The sequence below is a fragment of the Coregonus lavaretus genome, assembly GCF_964263955.1.
Source record: "Coregonus lavaretus genome assembly, chromosome: 17".
In the NCBI taxonomy this organism is placed as follows: Eukaryota; Metazoa; Chordata; class Actinopteri; order Salmoniformes; family Salmonidae; genus Coregonus; species Coregonus lavaretus.
Genome location: NC_140004.1, coordinates 19871172 through 19886109, shown reverse-complemented (window position 1 = coordinate 19886109; position 14938 = coordinate 19871172). Strand labels below are relative to the sequence as shown.

The window sequence follows — 14938 nt, the reverse complement described above, 5'->3', positions numbered from 1 at the left end:
ATAACCACACAGAGGTCAGGCTAAACCAACAGCTGGAGGTCTCATTCATTCAATTGCATTAATACAAGTGTCAAAATGTGATCTTGTCAAAACTACATTTTTCACAGTTCATTAACAAAACTTCAGCCTCTTACCAATAGGGGTGCCATCCTTCAGCCAGGTGATGCTGGGTACTGGGACCCCTGTAGCCTCACACAACAAGGTGACATGGGAGCCCAGGTTTTGAGTGAGAGACTCATGAAGAGGCCCATCCAGGACAGGGGGAACTGAGGAGAGGAACATCATAGAGAGAATTAGATTAATTATACTGACATGCCAGTATTACCATATGTAAGAAACATATCTAATTGGAGGTTACATGGGCGGCAAGTCTCACCATGGACAGTCAAGTGGAAGGTCCTGTCCACTTGTCCAGCCACATTGGACACCTTGCAGGTGTAGATTCCACCATCAGCCATCTATGGACCATGAACCATAGTCAGCATGAAACAGAACAACAGTGACTTTGATACTTAAAACAGGGTTAATCTCATGCCCTCAGTTATCAGTGCTAACGCTTCTGAGACAATTAGAGTCCACCAACTGAAGGTGATGACAGTGTGTTTACCTGCACTCCCATGATCTCCAGTGTCTGCTGGTCCACCTTCAGTCCATTCCCAGCTGCCAGCTGCAGCCCGTTCCTGTACCATGTGACCTCAGGCTCCGGAATCCCCAGAGCCTCACAGCGCAGAGTGACAGACGAGCCAATCTGAGGGGTCACGACCTCTGTCTCAGAGTCAAGGCGGGGCTTCAGTGTGGGCAGGACTGTAAACCACAGCAGGAATAAAATATTAATTGTAAGTGCTAATCCAGATATTGTAGCAGATGAAGTGTGACACTGATGAGGGAAGCACAATACTAGAGTAGAGTTTCTCACCATAGACACTGAGCAGGATGCTCTTCTGGTCCTGGCCTGCTGAGTTGGTGGCAGTGCACACGTACTGTCCTGCATCCTCTAGTCTGGCCCGGGGCAGCTGCAGCATCTGACCTCCTACAGTACAGACAATACATAGATTACAATGCATTGTTTATGTTCAGTGATTTCATCAGACATTTGAGTACACTGGGAGTTATGAAGTGTGTTATGGGCTCTGGGCAGTGTGTTTAGGAGCTAGCTCTGACCTGGCAGGATGTGGATTCCTGTGCTGAACTGGAGGATCTGTCCATCTCTGGTCCATGTGATCTCTGGAGGAGGGTACGCCTGGACATCACACAGCAGGGACACCATGTGTCCCTCGATCACACTCACCTCCTCCTCCTTGCCAGCCACCATCCTTGGGGGAACTGGAGAGGAACAGGAATCAACACATCACATGTCAAATTCATTCACAATAACACACATTCACAGGAAACCAGAAAGTACCCCTGTCCTTCCTATGTGAATTGAAAGAATCCTCTCAATGTGGTATTTGAATTATGTTTGTTTTCCACCTGACCTTGCACTGTTAGACTGAAGAGCTTTTCCACTGCTCCAACCTTGTTTTCAGCCACACAAAGGTAGCCAGCCATGTCTGACACCTGCACACTGAGGATCTGAAAGCCAGAATAACATAAGGCCACAAACTATCATGTGACAGCTGGTCCCTGTATTGAATTATATTATATTAGTGACACCAGCACAGGAGGGGGACCAGGGAGGCATTGACATTCAACCAAGTGAAGTCCTGGCACTGTACTATGCAGTGCATTGCTTTGTTCCAACTATATCATAATAGGATTCTGACCTGTAGTTGTCTCCCGTCCTTACTGATGCTGTGGTGTTGTCCGGAATGCAGTGGTGTGCCGTCCCTCAGCCAGGAGATTGCTGGTGCTGGATGACCCGTCACATCACAGTGGAGAGCCACGGTACTGTTCACTACCGCTCCTATCTCCTCCATGAACTCATCCAATTGGCCAGTTATCACTGGGGGAACTGGGCAAACAGTACGTCAACAGAGAGAAACATTAGGAAATGACTCCTTGGCCTTGCCATACATTTAATAGTTTTTAGGCTATCGCTGAATAATGAGTTGACAGAATGACAGGAAGTAGTAACAAAGCATGCGTACCCAGCACATCCAAGTCAAAGTGCATGCGGTCCTCCCCTGCCTCGTTCACCGCCTGACACGTATATTTTCCAGCATCCTCCTGCTGGACCCGAGGGATCTGGAGCACCTGCCCACCTAGAGGACAACAACATAACACAGCATCCCATCAGATCTCAGTGGAGCTGATGCTGCAGTAATGCCATACTGGTCGTTGTACTGGTTTGATATCCTAGACTTAGACCTAGAGGGCATGGCCCCCCTCTCACCTGGCAGCAGTACCACTCCGTCAGCAGTGGAGAGCTTGCGTCCCTCTCTGTACCAGCTGAGACGGGGCGGGGGGATGGCGTTACTCTCACAGGACAGGCTGATGGGATGCCCCAGGACCACCTCCCTCTTCTCAGTTATCTCATCATCTCTGTCTCCTACCTCCTCTTCTTCCTCCTCTCCTCCCAGACCCCAGGCCGCTGCACCGTTACTCACCCGATGGAAGATGGGAGGAACTAGAGAGAGAGTTCAGTTAGTATCACAAGAGTGCTATGAGATTAGGTTGCATAGCGTGAATGAATGAATCTTGCCAAGGGCAGACAGTGTCAATTCCATGTGTGGACACACCCTGAATGGTGACTTGGAAATCTCTCTTGTCCTCTCCTGCAGTGTTGGTGACCACACAGGTGTATTGTCCCTCATGGGAGAGCATGGCATTGTCTATGTGAAGGAGGTGACCACTCTCACGGATTCCAGTGTGGGAGTTCCTAGTCAACAACTAGAAGCAGAAGGAACAACACCATCAAGTTTTCATATTAGCAGAAATAGACATTTATGGCGCTAAATGAAATGATGTGAAATAGCTAGACAGATAGAAACACAAACCAACCAGTCCATCTTTGAACCACTGGGTCTTGGGTTCAGGGAAGCCTTTAGCCAGACAGGACAGGGTTAATGAGCCGTTGATACGCACTTTCTCACCTCGGCCGCCGAAACTCAGAGATGTAGAGTCGCCTTCAATCTGGGGTGGAACTGATCAAATGAAACAGGCATTCAAAAATCCTCTCCTGTATTTACATGTAATTTTGTTGATGTTAGACTTCTCTTTATTCCATACACTAGAATCAACCCTCTCCCTGTCTGGTTCCCTTACCAAGCACACTGAGTGAGTAGTGTTTGAGAGTGGTGCCTGCAGGGTTGAAGGCTCGGCAGGTGTAGATACCAGCACTGTCTCCATGAGCTGCCCCCAGCCGCAGCGCCTGCCCACCCCGGGTGTAGGTGAGCTGGGCACTGGACACGATGGGCTGGTTGTCCTTCAGCCAGGTGATACTGGGCATGGGAGAACCTTCTACATCACAGGGCAGAACGGTGGGGAAACCCAACACCACAGACACCTCTGAGGTCTCACTGGGGCCCCTGATGGTGGGGGGAGCTAGAGAAACAGGGGGAGAGAGGGGAGAGTGAGGATAGAGAAAGAGACAGTGACTTTCTCAAAGTATACTGTAGTATAGAAGGTGAATGTGCTTCATTGATAAACATTGTGATTCTTAATGAGATTTTACGAAGTTTGTGTTGTATGTGTGAGGTCATTGAGAAGGAGACATGAGAGAGGATACCTTGCACTATGAGTCTAAACTGGCGCATCTGTGTCCCAGCGCTGTTACTGGCCAGACACTGGTACAAGCCCTGGTCCCTCAGTCTGACCACCTTCATCTTCATCACCTGGCCCTGCTCATGGAACTCCACATGGGGGTCCCCATCCTTGGACAGCACCCTGGAGAGGAGGGAGAGGGAGCAATATGCCAAAGCCTGATAGTGTACTGATTAATCCCCACACAAAATATGATATAAATCTCATACACCTATAATGGAATACTCACTCTCCATCCCGGCTCCATTCCACTTTGGGGGCTGGGCGCCCACCGACCCGACACTGGAACTCCACCTCCTGTCCTGCAACCACTGACAGGTCTTGCACCCTGGATGTCCCCGAGATTACTGGTGGGGCTGACACACACACACACACACGCACACATACACACACACACACACACACACACACACACACACACACAATTAGGCTTAAGAAAGGATACAACTCCACCTTGGACCTGTAATGCCTGCTTGTTTACTTTAACTAAACTTAAAATGTAAAATCAATGGGAGCAGTAGGACCACAACTTGATTTGAAGCACTATGAAGGCTCACCTTGTACTACAATGTTGTAGTCCCTTTGGGCCTGCCCGGCTGTGTTACTAGCTGTGCAGGTCAACTGGCCACCATGCTCTGTCTGGACCCGGTAGATTCTCAGAAGTCTCTTCCCATTCTGAAGGTACACTCCAAGGGAGTCCACCACCTATACACACCCAGACATAATTAGTGCTTGTTACTGTATGATCAATATGGGATTGTGATAAACTAAATGACCACTTGGTGTCACTGTGTTGCTAGATACAAATAACATGGTTGTCATTGACAGTTAGCAGTAGAAGTATCCCAGCTAACATCAAACATTCCAACAACTTTAGAAAATGTTCCCTTATGAGTCTCATTAGGTCATTAACTAATGTTTTCATAGGAATGTTCCTGTGATGTGCAAGGAATGTTTCCAAGAGACCTTTCCCTTAATGTCAAAGAGAACTTACCAAGAACGTGGTTACCATGTTCTCAGAACTTAAGATATTAATTTTCTAGACACGTTAAATGAGAATGTTGCAAGAACATTAATGTGTCCAGTTGTCTGTGGGTTAGGAGAATATTCCATCAACGTCACACCAAACATACACAGAACATGGTTGCCATGTTCTCAGAATATAAGATACTAATGTTCTAGACACATTTCATGGGAAGGTCGCAAGAACATTAATTTGTCCAGTTTTCTGAGGGTTAGGAGAATCAGAGTACCGTGAACCAAGAGGTTGTTCAAATCCTAGTTGATTACTGTATAAATTAACATGCACAATGTAATCATGTATTACAAAGTGTGTCAAACATGTAAGTTGAAAACACTGTATGTTAAAAACACTGTGTGAGTATCCTTGCCAACAGACAAAGAGATATGAATGACTAAGTGGTTCACCAATCAGGGCCTTGATTGGCTCTGCAAAAGTAACAACACGTCGTGTGTAATTATATTTTTAGAACATTAATATCTTACATTCTGAAAACATGGCAACCATGTTCTGTGTATGTTTGATGTGACGTTGATGGAATATTCTCCTAACCCACAGAAAATTGGACACATGAATGTTCTTGCAATGTCCCATAAAACGCGTCTAGAACATTAATTAAAACATGCTAAAAACGTTCTCAGAAGGTTTTTGTTAACATAGATAGAATGTTCCCCTAACTAACGGAAAACTGGACACTCAAACATTAGGGGGACATTACGGGTAACATTACAAAAACGTTCTCTCTCCCTAGAATTGTTAGCTGGGATGGTAACCTATACAACTTATAGGTTTTTTTGTAGTGTTTTTTAAGAAGCTTATTTGAATGACTGGTAGGTGACTCACATTCTGTCCGTCTTTAGTCCAGGTGATTGTGGGGGAGGGGATACCTAAGGCATCACAGCCGAGAGTGAGGGGCTGCTTCAAGGTGACAGTCAGGTTCAGGGGCTGTCCACCATCCTGGATCTCGGGGGGAACTGGAGGAGTACAGGAGACAGACATCATCTAGAAGTCCCCTTATTAACACATTTTATTGTGATCTGAACTGACATCAGATCTGTATAAAGATCGAGTTTATGAAGTCTCACCATTCACTTTCAGCCGGGTCTTCCGCTCAACAGAGCCTGCATCATTGCTGGCCACACACTTGAAGTCCCCGCTGTGACTGGCAGATGCTGAGCCAATCACAAGAGAGCCATCTTGTGCCACAGAGAGCTCTGATTGGTCAGGGTGTATCTCCAGGCCGTTCTTGAACCAGCGCACCTTTGGAAAGGGTGAGCCTGCGAGTGTAGAGAGGACAGAGATGTGGTGTGAGGAGTGGTGTGAGGAGCTCTGAGGAGGGCTTTATCGATCATAACTGACAGAAATAAAAGTTACTTCTGTCCCTGAGCTGCCCTATAAGAGGGCTGAATGGGAAAGTGTCCCAAACTGGAAAAAGCAGGCCCTATATTTATCTGTTGGACAGCAGGACAGCAGGGGAAACGTTGCCAAATAGTTACTGAGACTGAGAGCCCTATCGGTCCGTGGGCTGGGTTACTTCATGGCTAGAAAGTAGCACACAAACACCAAACACAATATATTGGTAGATGCCTGATTTAAAGTGCTGGTGTCATGATTTACTACCAAAATCAAAGGTGAGGATCCTGGGCAGTAAGAATAGTGGTTGGGCCAGTAGTTCAAAACCTTGATGGGATGTATTGGCGCCTGAAACAGATGTGTTTGGAGCTTTACAATTGGGAAAAGGGCCGGGAGCAGAGAAAGGAGTCTGGGATGGAGTTAGTGGTGGAGCAGGGGACTGAATGGGGTTAGGAGGGCACACCATTACCCCATATAACCCAGTCTGAGGTCTCTCTTACATAAGAAGGACAGGACATACATAGGTGTGTGGACATCCAGTCCAGCTTTTTGCATTAAGAGCAGAGAAGGAAGTAAATCCCTGTACCATCTCTATTTACAGAACATATCCAAAGACCAGAGAGAGAGGCTGTACTGGAAACAGGGGCGGCAGGTAGCTTAGTGGTTAAGAGTGTTGTGCCAGTAACCGAAAGGTCGGTTAAAAAAAAAATCTGTCGATGTCCCGTTGAGCAAGGCACTTAACCCTAATTGCTCCTGTAAGTCGCTCTGGATAAGAGCGTCTGCTAAATGACAAAAAAATAACTAAACACATATTTCATCCCCCATCCAAAAATACTAAACTCAGGGGACAGAGAGGAACCAAAGGTAATGGTCCCACACGGAGCACATGTTTACACTTTAGAACACTGACTCAATTGTATTATCTCATTGCTGTGAGGAAATGCGTACAGATGTTCTGTTTAAAAGTAAAAATATCTTATTAAAACCGGTTTCTTGTATTTATCTGCAGGGTCCACTACGTTTCCTTCGATTGTCTCTTCCATGTGTTTTTTAAACAAGTACTTGTTCTGTATCTATATTGTCCACTATTATGGGGCATGTAGTGTTCCTGTTGGTAAAACATAATAATTTCCTGATGGTAGAATCTCCTTTCATCTTCCCATCCAACATCCATGCAGACAGACACATTTCTATGAAACAATGGGTGATGAACAAGCTATTGTTTCCAAGTTTCCTTGGCTAGGCTCCTAGTGCTGCTGCCTGGAGCTGTGACCATCTCTGTGAGGGACCCTGGGTCCTACTAGTCACCCCAAACAACCCCAAACAGGTACCCAAAAGTACCTAAAATAACCACAAAGTACCCAAAACAACCACAAACAACCACAAGCAGGTACCCAAAACAACCCACAAGTACACAAAACAACCACAAACAGTTACCCAAAACAACCCAAAAGTACTCAAAACAATCCCCAAAGTACCCAAAACAACCAAAAAGTACCCCAAACCACCACAAATAACCCCAAACCACCAGAAACAGGGGTAACACTTAATTTGGATAGTCCATCTGTATTGTCCTATCTACAGACTATCAGTAACATTTCAACTAATTATCTACTAACCCTAACCCTGACCGTATCCCTAACCCTAACCTTAACTCTTATCCTAACCCTAAACTTAACTCTTACCCTAACCCTAACCCTAACCCTTACCCTAATAACCCTTACCCTAACCCTTATTCTAAACCTAACCGTAACCGTAACCTTTGTAAGCAGTTGCTTAACAACAGATAGTTTGTTGATAGTATAACCATCTGTAGAGCATCTATAAATGGACTTTACGGACTATCCAAATAAAGTGTGACCCCAAAAGTAACAAAAACAACCCAAAAGTACTCAAAACAACCCAAAACAACCACACACAACAACAAATAACCCCAAACAACTCCAAAACAGGTACCTTAAACAACCCAAAAGTCTCAGAAATAACCCCCCAAAGTACCCAAAACAACCACAAACAACCACAAACAGGTACTCAAAATAACCCAAGAGTACCCAACTGAACCCAAAAGTACCCAAAACAACCATAAACAGGTACCCAAAAGAACCCAAAAGTACTTAAAAGAACCACAAAATGGCAGCCAAAACAACACAAAACCACCCAAATGATCAGTTCAGGTTCATGTTTCAGTTTGGTATGTGATATATTGGGTTCAGGATTCTATATTGTCAGGATAGCAGAAATAATCAAAGCAAAGTATGAATGAAATGTGGACACCCCTTCAAATGAGTGGATTCAGCTACTTCAGCCACACCCGTTGCTGACAGGTGTATAAAATCGAGCACACAGCCATGCAATCTCCATAGACAAACATTGACAGTAGAATGGCCTTACTGAAGAGCTCAGTGACTTTCAATGTGGCACCGTCATAGGATGCCACCTTTCCAACAAGTCAGTACGTCAAATTTCTTCCCTCCATATTAATGCCCATGATTTTGGAATGAGATGTTCGACGAGCAGGTGTCAACATACTTTTGGTCATGTAGTGTATGTACGTGTGGATATAATTATGTGCCTACTCTGGTAAATGTGTATGTGGGTGTGTGCACATAGTCTGTGTGTGTGGGTCAGGGACAGGGTTGGGGTCAATTCGGTTTAAATTCAATCAATTTACCCTTCGCTAAGCCCAGACCCATAATTTTGGGCAACCAATCGCAGCTCTCCAATGGATAGCAACCATCGTTGAGTCCGACACCTCGGACAAGCTCCCGTTTCAAGCACATGAAAGCCAATGAGAGCTATGACAAAACAGAGTTTTCATAGAAAAAGTAGCTCAATTGATTAAATGGCTAAATAACAGTGAATGCACCAGGGGTACTTGCTACTGTGATTCCTGAAATGTAGAGGCTGTTGATGGAGTATTTTTCAAATCCAGAATTGACTACCAAACGTTGCTAATGCTAGCTAGCTATCTAGTTAATATAACTTGTTTTCTCAAAATGTATGTTAGCTAGCTAAATTAGCTATATTATGAATATAACTATCATCTGCTACGACATCAGGATACAACTTGAGCGAACTAGTTAGCTCCATAAGTAGTTAGTAGTAGCTTTGACTGCATGACAGTACATTCAGAGCCATCCCAGTGGCTAGCCACACTACAAACTTAATTGTACCAGGTTCCCGTGAAGCAATTGTAATGACAGTCCACCACAACATAACCGATAGTCTCCTGATTAGCAAGGGGTAGTCTGTGTTTAATTTTATTGTGTAAAAACACAGTTTGAGATCGTTGTGAGGGGTTTTCTCCAGTAGTTTGAATGCTCTGTGTATTACTCTGGGTACGAAATAGAGAAAATATTGCAATTTATAACAAATGTCATGCAATTCTACTCATTTTGCCATGGGGCAGAGATAATTTTAGTAAAGTTTTACAGCTAATTTCCTGCAATTCTACACATTTTGCCATAGGGTGGAGAGACATATTTGCAGTTTTAAAGCTAATTTCATTTCGTAATGACTTATGCCATGTTAATATGATATCCGAGTGAGAATGACTAACAAAGTCAATTGGGGCCCCCTGAAGGTCAGGGCCTCTGGGCACGTGCCCTGTGTGCCCGGTCGGTATTCGGCCATGATTACTACAAGTTTAGATAGCTGGCTAGACTAACTACCAATCAAAAAATTGTTAGCTGACATAGCTAATTGAGTGACTGTCAGTGACTGATATAACAAGAGAAAAACAGCTGATGCGCAACAACATTTTGAAATTGCACCTGGTATATTCTACTATTCTTACTCTCAATAGTTCCGAATTGTTTTTATTTTGATTAAAAACCCATTTTTGGTCGGGGGCCCCCTAGCGGCCAGGGGCCCTAAATGACCGCTTATGTCGTTTATGCGTGGAACCGTCCCTGAATATCAGTCAGTTAACTTTTTGAATGATCAAGCCTTTATGTGCTTGTATTGATCACATAAATGCTTAAAAATTCACAAACAGTGACGTTAGCTGATTAAGATTATCTCATAGAACAAAACGTATAAGATCTCCTAAACCTGTGTTTACCACAGGCCTTATTTTCGGCGTTTATCCAAAAACCCTCCCCCCCTCAAAAAAATTTCCCCATAGGCTTTGGCCAACGAGCAATGGCGGAGTTAGTGCCTACAAAAAGACGCCATTACTATTGCTCTCTATAGACCGCTCCGTTCATGGCAGGAGACCAGGATTGTGTCCCACGTCACAGTTTACAGGAAACACCACTGATGATGCTTGAGGGACCTGGATTATCTCTGAGTCTAATGTGTTATCAAATGTTTCCCTGTAGCCTGTAGAGGTGAACCAGCCCAATCAACCAAGCTATTGCTGATGTGTCTGAAACATGAACCTGAATTTATAATTTGGGTGGTTTTGTGTTGTTTTGGCTGCCCATTTGTAGTAATTTTGGGTACTTTTGGGTTGTTTTGGGTACCTGTTTGTGGTCGTTTGGGGTTGTTTGTGGTTGTTTTGGGTTGTTCTGGTTTGTTTTAGGTACTTTTAGGGTGTTTTGGGAAATTTGGATTGTTATGGGTACCTTTGTGTTGTTTAGGGTACCTGTTTGTGGTTGTTTTGGGTACTTTTGGGCTGTTTTGAGTTCCTGTTTGGGGTTGTTTGTGGTTGTTTTGCATATTTTGGGGTTGTTTTGTGTACATTGGGGTTCTTTTGAGTACTTTTTGGGTGCTTGTGGGTTCTTTTGGGTTGTTTTGGGTTGTTTTGTGTACGTTGCGGTACTTTTGAGTACTTTTGGTTGGTTTGGGTACTTGTTTATGGTTGTTTGGGGTTGTTTGTGTCACGGTTTCGGCCGAGACTGCTCCTCCTCCTGGTTCGGGCAGGCTTCGGCGGTCGTCGTCCCCGGAGTACTAGCTGCCACCGATCTATGTTTCATGTTCGTTTGGTTTTGTCTGGATGTTGTACACCTGTGTCTTGTTAGTCCTCGTTAGTGTCCTATTTAGTTCTCGTTGTGTGTGCTTGTCGTTGTGTGTGATTGCGCTTCTGTTTCGTGTTTGGAGCGTCATTTGTTTTGTCGCCGGTGTGCGTCGTGTATTTTGCCTTCGGGCTTATTGTGCTTCTGTTGTATATATATATAATATATATTGCACTAAAGCCTTTGGACTGAGCCTCTGCGTCCTGTGCATGATTCCTACACCACACACACCTTCAGCACGCCTTGACAGAATCACACACCTTAATGGAATCAGCAGGATCGGCAGTGACGCCTGTGTCGCTCGAGGAGCATCTTCGTGGGCAAGAGGACCAGATCCGACAACTGGAGACCGCTCTACAGGAGGTAATCAACATCATGCACCGATGGGAGGCCAGCAGGGTACCCACACCTCCACCTACCCTGTCCATCCCATCGGTCGGTCCACCAGTCCCAGGTTCGGAACCCAGGGGGATTCGGCTCTTGCTCCCGAGGGCGTATGACGGAACAGCTGCCGGGTGTCAGGGGTTCCTCCTGCAGGTGGAGCTCTACCTGGCCACTGTACACCCGGTGCCCTCGGGATACGAGAGCGTTTCCGCCCTCATCTCCTGTCTCACGGGCAAGGCGTTGGAGTGGGCTAACGCCGAGTGGAGGAAGATGGACGCCAACACCATCACCTACGCCGAGTTCTCCCGCCGCTTCAAGGCCGTGTTCGACCATCCACCTGAGGGCAAAGCGGCGGGGGAGCGTCTAGTCCATTTGAGACAGGGGAGGAGGAGCGCTCAGGTGTTCGCTCTAGAGTACCGGACTCTAGCGGCGGATGCAGGGTGGAGTGAACGGGCTCTCATCGACCATTTTCGATGTAGCCTACGAGAGGATGTTCAACGTGAGTTGGCCTGCAGGGATACCCATCTTACCTTCGACCAGTTGGTCGATATGTCCATCCGTCTGGACACCCTGCTGGCCACCCGTGGACGTCCCGAGGGGAGTCCGTCCATTCCGCCCTCCGGCACCTCCGAGCCGAGCCCTATGGAGCTCGGGGGTGCCGGCGCTAGAGAACGGAGTAGGAAGAGCCCGAGGGGGCCTGTCTCCTGCACCAAGTGCGGTCGTGGAGGGCACACTACGGCCAGGTGCTGGGGAGGGTTCTCCGGGAGTAACGACAACAGGCCACGCACTGGGGGGGCCTCCCAGGTGAGTAGACGTCCCACTTACCCAGAGCTTTCTGTTGCACACTTTTGTATACCTGTTTGTTTTCCACAGGTTGCACCTCATTCCCAGCATAAGGCGCTAGTAGATTCAGGCGCAGCTGGGAATTTTGTTGATCGTAAGTTTTGTTTTGAGTTAGGGATCCCTCTCCTACCTGTTGACAAACCTTTTCCCGTTCATGCCTTAGACAGCCGCCCGTTGGGGTCGGGGTTGATCAGGGAGATCACAGCGCCACTTCGGATGTGTGCGCAGGGGGGTCATGAGGAGACTATACAGTTGTATCTGATCGACTCTCCTGCGTACCCAGTGGTGCTGGGGATTCCCTGGTTAAGCACCCATAACCCTGCTATTTCGTGGCAACAGAGGGCTCTCGATGGGTGGTCTGCTCAGTGCGAGGTGCGATGTCTGGGTGTTTCCGTGGGGGCGACTTCGGTGGAAAGTCCAAACCAAGTGCCCGCACTGCACATTCAGCCTGAATATGGGGATTTAGCACTCGTGTTTAGCAAAACTAGGGCGACGCAGTTGCCTCCTCATAGACAGGGGGATTGTGCGATTGATCTCCAGGCAGGAGCAGCGCTCCCACGGAGCCATGTGTATCCTTTGTCTCAAGAGGAGAGAAAAGCTATGGAGACTTATATAGCCGAATCTTTGAGACAAGGATACATTCGGCCCTCCATTTCTCCCGCCTCCTCGAGCTTCTTTTTTGTGAAAAAGAAAGATGGAGGGTTGCGCCCGTGCATTGATTACCGTGGTCTCAATCAGATTACTGTGAAATACAGTTATCCACTCCCTCTGATTGCGACCATGACGGAGTCATTGCATGGAGCACGGTTTTTCACAAAACTGGATCTCAGGAGCGCGTATAACTTGGTGCGCATTAGGGAGGGTGACGAATGGAAGACAGCGTTTAGTACCACGTCAGGTCATTTCGAATATCTCGTCATGCCATATGGGTTGATGAATGCTCCATCAGTCTTCCAATCCTTCGTAGATAACATTTTCCGGGATATGCAGGGACAAGGGGTGGTCGTGTACATTGATGACATTCTGGTGTACTCATCAACCCGAGCCGAGCATATAACCCTGGTGCGTCGTGTATTGAGGAGGCTGTTGGAGCACGACCTATATGTCAAGGCAGAGAAATGTCTGTTTTTCCAGGAGTCGGTCTCCTTTTTGGGTTATCGGTTGTCCGCGTCAGGGGTGAGAATGGAGGTGGATCGTGTGTCCGCTGTGCGTAATTGGCAAACCCCAACTACTGTAAAAGAGGTGCAGCAGTTTTTGGGCTTTGCGAATTACTACCGGAGGTTTATCCGGGGTTTTGGACAGGTGGCAGCTCCCATCACGTCCCTTCTGAAGGGGGGTCCGGTGCGCCTGCAGTGGTCAGCCGATGCGGACAGGGCCTTTAGGAGACTGAAGGACCTGTTTACGTTGGCTCCGGTGCTAGCGCATCCGGATCCCGTATTACCTTTTCAGGTCGAGGTAGACGCGTCTGAGGCTGGTATAGGGGCCGTCCTCTCTCAACGGTCCGGCACGCCACCTAAACTCCGCCCCTGTGCCTTTTACTCTAAGAAGCTCAGCCCGGCGGAGCGTAACTATGACGTTGGGGACAGGGAGCTGTTAGCTGTAGTTCAAGCCCTTAAGGTGTGGAGGCATTGGCTTGAGGGGGCTCAACACCCTTTCCTCATTTTGACTGACCATCGGAACCTGGAGTACATCCGGGCAGCGAGGAGACTGAACCCTCGCCAGGCTCGATGGAGTATGTTTCTCACCAGGTTCGTATTTAAAATCACGTACATCCCTGGGTCCCAGAATGGTAAGGCAGATGCGCTGTCCCGGCGGTATGACACGGAGGAGAGGTCCGTTGAGCCCACTCCCATACTACCGGAGTCTTGCCTTGTGGCACCGGTGGTGTGGGAGGTCGATGCCGAAATCGAGCGAGCGTTGCGTACCGACCCCAGCCCTCCACAGTGTCCTGAGGGTCGGAAGTACGTTCCGTGCGAGATTCGGGATCGACTCATTTACTGGGCTCACACGTCACCCTCCTCTGGACATCCGGGTATCGGCCGGACGGTGCATTGCCTTAGCACTAAATACTGGTGGCCCACTTTGGCTAGGGATGTGAGGGTTTATGTCTCCTCCTGCTCGGTGTGTGCCCAGTGTAAGGCGCCCCGACATCTGCCCAGGGGTAAGTTACAACCCCTGCCCGTTCCACAACGACCATGGTCCCACCTCTCGGTGGATTTTGTGACAGACCTTCCCCTCTCGCAGGGGAATACCACCATCCTGGTCGTTGTGGACCGGTTCTCTAAGGCCTGTCATCTTCTCCCTATGTCGGGTCTTCCTACTGCCCTACAGACCGCTGAGGCCCTATTTACCCATGTCTTCCGGCATTACGGGGTACCCGAGGATATAGTGTCTGATCGAGGTCCCCAGATTACCTCTCGTGTTTGGAGAGCGTTCATGGAGCGTTTGGGGGTCTCGGTTAGCCTTACCTCAGGGTACCACCCGGAGAGTAACGGGCAGGTAGAACGTGTCAACCAGGATGTGGGTAGGTTTCTGAGGTCGTATTGCCAGGACCGGCCGGAGGAGTGGGCACGGTACATTCCCTGGGCCGAGATGGCCCAGAACTCTCTCCGCCACTCCTCTACTAACCTAACCCCCTTCCAATGTGTGTTAGGTTACCAGCCGGTTCTGGCACCTT

The 14938-nt window shown here is 47.5% G+C and overlaps 1 protein-coding gene across 1 annotated transcript in view; it reads right to left on the bottom strand.

Moving 5' to 3' along the window:
- Positions 1-14938, bottom strand: part of LOC311144884 (hemicentin-1-like) — a gene marked incomplete at both ends in the record, with an annotated part of 82943 nt that overhangs the window by 29173 nt on the left and 38832 nt on the right. The window contains 17 exons of the mRNA XM_084181052.1: positions 135-266; positions 377-458; positions 608-804; positions 917-1030; positions 1162-1323; positions 1476-1572; positions 1764-1951; positions 2088-2201; positions 2333-2566; positions 2679-2829; positions 2941-3083; positions 3205-3483; positions 3668-3825; positions 3932-4058; positions 4260-4407; positions 5567-5697; positions 5809-6000. Coding sequence (XP_084037178.1) covers positions 135-266; positions 377-458; positions 608-804; positions 917-1030; positions 1162-1323; positions 1476-1572; positions 1764-1951; positions 2088-2201; positions 2333-2566; positions 2679-2829; positions 2941-3083; positions 3205-3483; positions 3668-3825; positions 3932-4058; positions 4260-4407; positions 5567-5697; positions 5809-6000 — 2649 coding nt within the window. The remainder of the gene's footprint in view (positions 1-134; positions 267-376; positions 459-607; positions 805-916; positions 1031-1161; positions 1324-1475; positions 1573-1763; positions 1952-2087; positions 2202-2332; positions 2567-2678; positions 2830-2940; positions 3084-3204; positions 3484-3667; positions 3826-3931; positions 4059-4259; positions 4408-5566; positions 5698-5808; positions 6001-14938) is intronic.